The 9339-nt window shown below is 40.5% G+C and overlaps 1 protein-coding gene across 1 annotated transcript; it reads right to left on the bottom strand.

Moving 5' to 3' along the window:
* Nucleotides 1-2615: 2615 nt before the first annotated feature.
* Nucleotides 2616-6415, bottom strand: pgam2 (phosphoglycerate mutase 2 (muscle)). The gene is made up of 3 exons (XM_017714143.2): nucleotides 5896-6415; nucleotides 4751-4931; nucleotides 2616-3103 (listed from the first exon to the last, which is right to left on the bottom strand). The coding sequence occupies exons 1-3, from the start codon at nucleotides 6310-6312 to the stop codon at nucleotides 2934-2936; spliced, it is 768 nt and encodes a 255-aa protein (XP_017569632.1). The 5' UTR covers nucleotides 6313-6415; the 3' UTR covers nucleotides 2616-2933.
* Nucleotides 6416-9339: the final 2924 nt, after the last annotated feature.

Genomic DNA, 9339 nt, shown 5'->3' with positions numbered 1-9339 from the left:
CAATCTAATAAAACCAGAATAGAAGGATTTTGTGCATCAGCACTTAGCCTGAGGTACAGATCCCCCTTTTGTATAACATACCCTGGTGAAATAAAACTTATTCTAAATCTAATTCACAAATCCATTCAAAACAATCCACACCCTTACAAAATCCTCACAGTTCAGCTTGTTCATGCTTGTGAAATTGTCTTTTTTGAAATTACTGTTGTTCAGTGGAATGTAAGGGGGTTACATTCCACTGAATGATAGTAATTTCAAAAAAGTCCATTTCACAAGCATGAACACCCATAGAACTGTTTCTGTGTCACGATCACACTTTATTGTCGGCCATTTGTCTCAAATGGTTCTGTTTAATGGGCTACAGAGCACAAAAGGCAGGCATTAGAGTCACAGTTTGGTTGCCTTTTACCTTTCTCAATGTTTCTTGTGTAATGTTTGAACATCTACACAGCTGATCCTGGGTGCAGCATGTTCAGACATCTCAGTGTTGTTGGACTTAACCACAGCCAGAGCTGTTGGAATTTACTCAGTGCCTGAGGCAATGAATCCCTCCACCCTCAACATGCCTCATCATACATTAAGCCATCAACTAACACGTTTGGGCTAGTGTTTTCTGGGTTGGGCCATTTAGTCAGCCAAAGGCCAAGTGGTCCAGCTGACTCATGCAGAAATGGTGCACCTAGACAAGGCTGCTTTGCTAAAGTTACAAATGAAGGCAGAGAAAAGTGACAGTGATAAAGTGGTAAAGTTTTGTAAGTATGCTAATAGTTAACAAGAACACGTGGAAGAGACTAGAGGTGCTGCCAATTTCAGATAGTCATCAATGAAACAGCGGCGTCTACTGGACACTGGTCAAATAACAGTTCTTTACCAGATATTTGGACCAGCAAATCATCCAGAAACCGTTCATGACTTTGCCTGATGTGCAAATCAAAAAGAACATAAAAAACTCTGTGTGTTTCACCATGCAGTTTACCATGCATAGCTTCACTGTGAAAACAGTGTTTTAACTAAAATAAAACTTTCAAATAACATTTTTAGTCTGTAGTGTAGTGGTGAAACTTTCTTTTGAGCACCAGATGGCAGTGTTGGGCTGATTACAGTACTGTGCAACCGTCCTAGGCAGCCATAGAAATGGTTTAAAAGCACATTTATCTCAGCAATAAATGTGCTTTTGAATTTAGAATAAATACAAATTAATGTAATAACAGCAAAACACAAAAATAATTAATTGTTATCAAGAAATTAATTAAAATATTGGCTTAAAAGTTATTAATATTTTGGACTAAACTATGAGACTTTTATTATATCCTGAGGATCATTATTCAGTAAGTACATGTAAAACAGGAGTGAGGAGTGCAAGCCTAGAACTGTTGGCAGTTTTGAGGGATTTAAGGGGTTAAAAGAAAACAGTAAGATAAGCTCAGGTTTGGATCCTGACTTCTTGATTCCCTCTAGCTATTGCATGGATTTGTTCAGTTTCATCAGCAGCCCATCTGATTTAATTCATAATGAACTGATTAGCAGAATCAGGCAGAGATTTCAAAATAGTCAACAACAAAATCACAGTGTATTGTTTATTTGTATTTATTCATATTTATTCTAATGCTAGTGCTCATCTTTCTTCTATCAAAGGAATGCACAAATAGCTTTTCCTTAGATGGGCTAAGATCTTTGCACAGTACTGTAAAAGCTTAATTTAATAATTAGTTGTTCTTCTGAACTCTTTGGACCAGTTTCCCAGACTAAGTTAAACCCTAACCCTATGCTAAATTACACTATAATACTGAATTGTCAGTTAGGCCAAGAGGAAGAGGAGAAACTAGCCCTTTGTGTCTACCTCACCTGGCCTGTCCAGGTCCTGGTGGACTCTGCAGGACTATGAACCACTGGATCTAATGCTGCATGGCATACTAAACAACAGCAGTGGTAATAGAGGAACTAATCAGCTCTGTCAGTACCTGTAGCTGCTTAGTAACAACAGGTACTGAATAAATTCAATACAGCAAATAAAATGATTGGCCTGTTATGTTTTTGAAGTTGTATGAATAGATGCTGCTATTCGATGCATACTAAACAAGATCTTTTCATTTTTAATGCATATATAGCTGTAAATGATTGTGCACCTTATTTTGTTATGTGGGACTTTCATAGACAAAGTCGGCCCCCGTGCAGCGGGAGCTATAAATGAACCCTCCTAAATAATGAATAAGGCCCTAAAGTGATCCTGTGGTTGTGAGAAAGCCCAGTGAGAGTGTTTGGTTCTATCTTTGCCCTTTTCCAATCACACAAACCCACACATACACACACCTGTCCTTTTTCTTTTTGTCACGATAAAACCCGAGCTGTTGCTAATCATTTTGCTGGCTGGCCGCCAGCCAGGTTTTGGGCAGGGCTGTTTTGGACTGTTTGGAAAGAGGCTATAGTAGGGCCTGGTGAATCGACACTGCGGAACGGTGGTGCAGGACGGCTGCCAAACCGAACCCAGCGACCTCCCACAGTGCCCTCTGGGTTAGCTTACACTGCACTGCGCTTCTCTGCTGAAATCACTGAATTAATGCCGAGAGGAGAGATAGAGAGAGAAGGAAGGAGGAACGACTCAAGTGAAAAAAGAAAAGGATGTACACAAAATGGTGGTGGCTTTATTTGCTGTGTCAGAGTGGAGGCACCCCAACACAAGGGCTTTGCCAATCAATCAAGAGTGAAGCTGTGCTTCAGGGTCTTAAAGGTAACGTGTTTTTGGAGAAGGTTTTGCAGGCAGGCCCATAGCATGTACACTCCCATCCATTCAGATGGCACTAGAGCAGTCTGAGACTGTGATGAGTCAATGGCAGGCCCATGGAGGAATGGACTTCAGTGGAGTTGAGGAGGATGAATGGGAGGCGAAACCGGGCAGATTTGAGTGGTTTCAGTCTTTCTGTCTTTCTCTGGATTCACTTCTTCACCTTGCCCTGGGCAGCCACGGCCTCCATGGCCTTGCGCACTGTCTCCTCATCGCCAAGGAACTGCATGGGCTTCACAGGCTTCAGGTCCTTGTCTAGCTCGTAGACAATAGGAATACCTGTGGGCAGGTTCAGCTCCATGATGGCTGCATCTGACATGCCTGGAGAGACAGAGCAATACTCAGGTTAACACCTTAGACCAGAGCTGCTCAAACTGTGGCCCACAGTTATGGCCCATGTGGTAGTAGCTGTATTTGGCCTACTAGAAAGTTACCCTAACCCAACTACACCACGTAATTGTATTTTTCTAATATATGGCAAAAGCAAATAAATATAAATTGTGCTCTAAAATGTACAGAGAATTACTATTTTTAGGTTTGATGGCAAGGATGTGTTAACATCTTTTTATTTGGAAAATAACAAAATGTAATTTGACTGAATGTAATTTAACACTGAGGGCCAATTTAGCAGCTCCAATTCAATTGACTGCACGTCTTTTACTTTGGACACTTTGGTCGCCTGGCTGGGGAATCAAACCGAGTATATAAATGATATGTATTTATACAGTACCAGTCAAAAGTTACCAAACTTATTTACCACTACAAAATTACCACTTAAAATGTGCAACATATTAAAAATGAAGGAAAACATGGAATGCTGTGTTGTCAGCTGTGTGTGCTGTGAGTCAGAATTGTTCACAGTGGTGGTGATAGTAACCAGACGTCTGAGGACCCATTGTCTTAGGATAGTTTTGTGATAGGGTTTTGGCTTAAAATGCTTTTTTAATTCATTTATTTTATGTCAAACCACTCTGAATGACTTTGTCTACATTTCAAGGACTTAATCATTCAGAAAATTTGATAAATCGGTAGAGTTCCCCTTTAAGAAAGAAAAACCACGAGTGCCATAAATTTTGCCTAATTATTGCAAAATTCACTAAACTGAAAATTTGGTTTTACATGGTCAAAATTTCACTAGTGTTACAGAATGAAAAGGCCCCCACGGCTCACTTTAAATCTCAGCCACAACAGCTGCAACTCCCTCAGCTGTGCAAGACATGGTAAAAAGCATTTAACCATAAGGCACCATGTCAAACAATATCATTACAACTGTGTGATTTCAACTGACACAACATAGAAAACAAAATAAAGCACAGCATGGACTCAGCATGGAATAATGTTGATTAATTGCTGGTAATCAGTGAGCTTAACTATTTATCCAGCTAATGCAATAATAGAATGTGTTCCATGCAACTTCGGTTATTTTTAAATTGCTTCATGTCTGCTTGCAGTGAAATTCTGTAACCTGCAACTTGTCACACGAAAGTTTCACCATGTAAAGCCAGCCTAATGCTGTCCGTATGCATATATAATCTTTCTAAGGCTGAGCATGAAGTTATAAAGTGGCCCTGGCCTTTCCTTGACCCGTGTGCCCTTTTCTCCCTCAAGAGCAGTTTGGTAAAGGCAGCTGATAGAGAATGCAGGACCTTTCTACAGAAAGGTCGTGAATGTAACGGGAATCCAGCCTCTGGCCTTTTCCTCTGTGTAAGAGTGGGGACTATTATTAGACTCACTGTCATCTGGGAATGTTAAAGGCTCATGGTTGGACTTACAGTATCTTATATGTGTGAGGGAGCTGTGTGACCAGCCAGTGTGCAGACTATTAGATCAGTGGTTGTTTGATCTGAGCTTCATATTATGTTAGCTTTTATAGATGCTTATTCTGAAAGGCTCACATTTGGTCTGTTGTTCTGCAGGCATGTAATTAACATATTAGTTTGCCATTTGAATACATATGCAGGTTCTTACCTTCCAAGTGCTTCACAATCCCACGCAGACTGTTGCCATGGGCTGCGATGAGGACGTTCTTGCCAGCCTTGATCTCGGGGACAATGACCTCATTCCAGAAGGGCAGGGCGCGTGCAATGGTGTCCTTCAGGCTCTCACAGGCGGGCAGTTCGCCCGCCTTTAAACCTTTATAGCGCCTGGACTGGTGAAACAGTATGAGCATCGGATTTATTATACGCCTAGCAATAACCAAACCGGATACATGTTGATTATGTCAATGATGCCGTGATATACAGATGTATGCAAAAGTTCAAATTGCTTGTTTTGTTGATTTTCTAAGAGACAGTAAGTTAACACATCCTCTACAGATTACAGACTTGTACATATCAATGCACAATTACTGTTTATTTGCCAATTTTTTTATATTTGAAAGAAAAAAGGCTAAAATAATGCATCTTCAAAAGTTATGGCACATTTAATACTTCATGTCTTTCCAAGATTGTAAACTCAGCAAATAAATAGAAAGTTTGCACAACAATATTTCATATTTAAGTTTGTTTATTGTAGGGATTTGCATACCACTGTATCTTTCTGAAGACTCTAATACAGTTTTAAAAGCGACGTGCAAGACATTTTTTAATATTATTAACAACCCCTAAAATATGACAAATCATTAAAAGAATATTTCAGTCAAAAAGCTAATGTTTCTAATAATGCATGTAAATGAATAGCCACTGTTTGAATCATGTTAAATGATGGCTAATACTTTCCATATGTTGTTAGTCATGTTTGCATGTTTGATCAGAATATTCCTTGAATAGGAAAGTCCTGAGAGGCCATAAGGTAGTTATAATTTTCTGGATTGTCATCTAGAAATCACAACTTATTTGTCTTGTGATCTCAAGATAGAAAAAGTCATTTTCTCGATATCCCAACATGTTCACTAGATTATCAAAATGATCAAGTTCAATTGGTTGTTAGCTCAAGAAAACAACAGTTCTTATTTTGAGATCACAAAATAAGTAAGTCATGTTTTCAAGATAACAGTCCAGAAAATTTTAACTACCTCATAGCCTCTCTGGACTTCTGTGCTTTAAAGAGTTCACTCTCCAAAGCCACAGCTCTTCCCTCAGGAAGGATGTTTGTGAAGCAGAGGCTTCTCCTACCTCGCTGATGATCTTATAGTAGGGGTGGTCTTTGTCCATGGGTGGAGGTGGGATGTCGAAGGAGCGCCTCCAGATTTTCACCTGCTCCTCTCCGTGCTTGGCTGCGGTCTCTGCCTTGTTCAGGCCTGTCAGGCCGCCGTAGTGACGCTCGTTCAGGCGCCAGCTGCGCACCACTGGCAGCCACATCTGGTCAGTGCCCTCCATGATGGTCCACAGAGTCTTGATGGCACGCTTTAGCACAGAGGTGTAGCACTTGTCAAACTTAATGCCTGCATCCTTGATGGCTTGAGCACCACGCTTGGCCTCCTCCATGCCCTTCTCGCTGAGGTCAGCATCGAACCAGCCACAGAAGCGGTTCTCCTGGTTCCAGGAGCTTTCACCGTGGCGCACAATGACCAGACGATAAACAGCAGTCATGTTGAAAGTGGTTCAACTAATGAGGTACCTTAACCAAACCCACGAGGCACAGCCCTTCTTGCTGTTGTGCACTCACACTGTGACAGACAGTGAACTCTGAGTGTACATGCTCTTTTTATAGCATGTTGGAACGTGGATTCCAGAGACCCACTGCTCTGAACCAATAAAACAGCTCATCTCTAGATGGACAGCCAGGCCCAACCAGATAGATTAGGCCATTTTGTGGGTGGGCCGGATATCTGCTGGCTGTAAGGGCAGAGGTTATCCATAGATTCAAAATAGCAACATGACTTTTAAACTGGGAGTCATGGAATAAAAGTCCAAAGATCACACTTAAGTGTAAAAGAACTCAACGTTTTACGAGAGCTTTTAAAAAAAAACAGCATTAGATGATGTTTTTGATCTCAAATCCACAACCTGTCTGTTCATGTGTAAGAAAGAAGCCTGATGTTCAAACTCTCTCTCTCCTCATGTGCTAGCCACTATGAACCGCATGAATCATCAAATACAGAGGTCAGCAGAATTCCACTGAGAGTGAGATACTGCATAGCCCTCTTAGTCACCACTCAGCTGTACTCAGCAAAGCCACAGTTTCTGGTCCAGTTTCCCTGATTCTGAGGAGCTGCTAGAGAGTCCTAGAAAAGACCTTCTTATATGATGTAGAGAGCTGGTGCACAGTTAATAATAAACATATTGCAGTAGAATTGCAGTAGAAGAGTCAGAGGAAACCCACTTTCCTTTGAGCTGCTCAAACCGATTCACTGAGCTCAAGTAATGCTGTCATTTTTACTTTTCTGGAATCCACTCTTACGAGAGATTCTTTTATAAAGAATGTTTATAGGCATACAGTCGTTTGCAAAAGTTTAAATGTCCATGGTCAAATTCCAAGTTTTGTGTATTTTCTATGTGAAAGTAAGTTGGCACATCCTCTACACAGGACATGCTTAATCCCTTAACACTCCAGCTTATTACATTCTAAGGCTTATTATTAAGTAGCTACAGAGAATTCAGTGCAAACTAATGGAAATTTTCCTATGTTACAGAAGTGTGTAATACTTTGATAGCTTGTTAAGGAGTTACTTATGGTATTTATTTGCAAATGTAAGTGCACAATTTCTATTTATTTGCTCAGTTTAAAACACATGCATAATACACTCACCAGCCACTTTATTAGGTACACCTTGCTAGTAAAATGTTGGACCCCTTTTTGCCTTCAGAACTGCCTTAATTCTTTGTGGCATACTTTCAACACGGTGTTGGAAACGTTCCTCAGAGATTTTGGTTGGTTATTTGAGTTCCTGTTGCCTTTCTATCATCTGGAACCAGTCTGCCCATTCTCCTCTAACCTCTCACATCAACAAGGCATTTTTGTCCACACAACTGACCGCTCACTGGATATTTCCTCTTTTTCAGACCATTCTCTGTAAACCCTAGAGATGGTTGTGCGTGAAAATCCCAGTAGATCAGCAGTTTCTGAAATACTCAGACCAGCCCATCTGGCACCAACAACCACGCCATGTTCAAAGTCTCTTAAATCCCCTTTCTTCCCCGTTCTGATGCTCGGTCTGCACTTCAGCAAGTTGTCTTGACCACCTCTACATGCCTAAATGCATTGAGTTGTGGCCATGTGATTGGCTGATTAGCTATTTATGTTAACAAGCAACTGAACAGGTACCTAGTAAAGTGGCCGGTGAGTGTATATAATGTGCTTAAGAACTTTCATTAAAGGGTGTTCTCTTTAGAAAATGTTTGACATTTGACCGGGGTGCCATAAAGCTTTGCATGCAACTCTGTATCACTGCTTCACTGATGTAATCTAGATGTTTTAGATGTGGTTATGTTAGGCATGTAATAATTATGTTGCCCCATACTGCTTTACTACAAACATGTAAACTTTTGCACACCACTGTGAATGATTATTCCAGTGTGGAAGGATTAAAGTGTAAAGGAAACTGAAAAGACAAAGCATAGGTTTAAAGCACATTGAGTGAAAATCTTCTGCAGGTAGTACTGAAAACTAGTGAATATGATTAAAAAATCAGAGACGCTATCAAAGGATAAAGACCGCAGATGTACAAATTTCACAAGCTGTGCTTGACTCAGCTTATGCCTGGTGATATTTGGTGCAGGATGTGATACATTGCCTTACAATTCGCATAACTGGGCCAAGCCACTGGACTGTGCATTTAATATTGTCAGCAGAATTTGCTTGCAGATCCCACCTCAAAGCAAAAACCAGTACAGTTACTAAGTTCCTTAAGACTTGTGGCAGTACAGCTTTTTATAGCAAATTATAGTTTTAATTTGATTTGGCTATTTGTCTGTCTGTTAAATTCATAAAGCATGCGTTTTCTTTTCAGTCTTTCCCCTAAATCCATGTGGTACTCAGAATGTGGTTATCAGCATGAATTATTGTCTAATATCTATGCTGATCATCAAACAGATGTCTCTGTTGAGCCTGTTGAAGTCTTTAGCTGCACTACTCACAATAGCCTGTAGGGGCAGTGTTGTGATGTGATGAGAATAGCACATAACCATGTCTGCATTAAGAGCTGCATCTGCATAACCCACATTTCGTTCACATTTCCAGCTATGGATGCTTATTTTCCAATTAAAGTTTGTACATATATAGTCATGCAATAGCTTCATATGCACCAAATGATCAGTGTGAAGATCTGACAGTATGGCAAAGAGAAGAAAACAAAGTCACAGAATTATAAAGACTCATAACAAAGCAACATTTCTCCTACTTGTGAGTCTTCTACAATCCTTACTTTCCCACTTTAGTTCCTATTTAACGTTTTACAGTACCTCCATCCTTTGCTCCTTTGCTCTCCCTATGTCTATCCTGCTCTCTTCCTGCCCCTCCCTCTCTTTTCCTCCTCTCACTCTCCCCATCCTTTCGTCTCCCTCTCCTGCCTCATCTCTCTCTCTCTCTCTCTCTCTCTCTCTGCTATTGATCCTGCATAGTCAGAGTTTAGAAAATCACTTGCGTCAGACCTTCCCTTCCTGGCTATAAAAGCTGGC

Source organism: Pygocentrus nattereri, chromosome 16, assembly GCF_015220715.1.
Source record: "Pygocentrus nattereri isolate fPygNat1 chromosome 16, fPygNat1.pri, whole genome shotgun sequence".
Lineage (NCBI taxonomy): Eukaryota > Metazoa > Chordata > Actinopteri > Characiformes > Serrasalmidae > Pygocentrus > Pygocentrus nattereri.
This window is presented reverse-complemented; position numbering and strand designations above follow the sequence as displayed.

Bases quoted from the DNA above. Each gene is read 5' to 3' on its own strand.
- pgam2 (XM_017714143.2), bottom strand. From the start codon at position 6,312: ATGACTGCTGTTTATCGTCTGGTCATTGTGCGCCACGGTGAAAGCTCC. The intron at 4,932-5,895 runs GTAGGAGAAGCC...CTGTTTCACCAG, and splicing joins ACTATAAGATCATCAGCGAG to TCCAGGCGCTATAAAGGTTT. The intron at 3,104-4,750 runs GTAAGAACCTGC...CTGTCTCTCCAG, and splicing joins GATTGTGAAGCACTTGGAAG to GCATGTCAGATGCAGCCATC.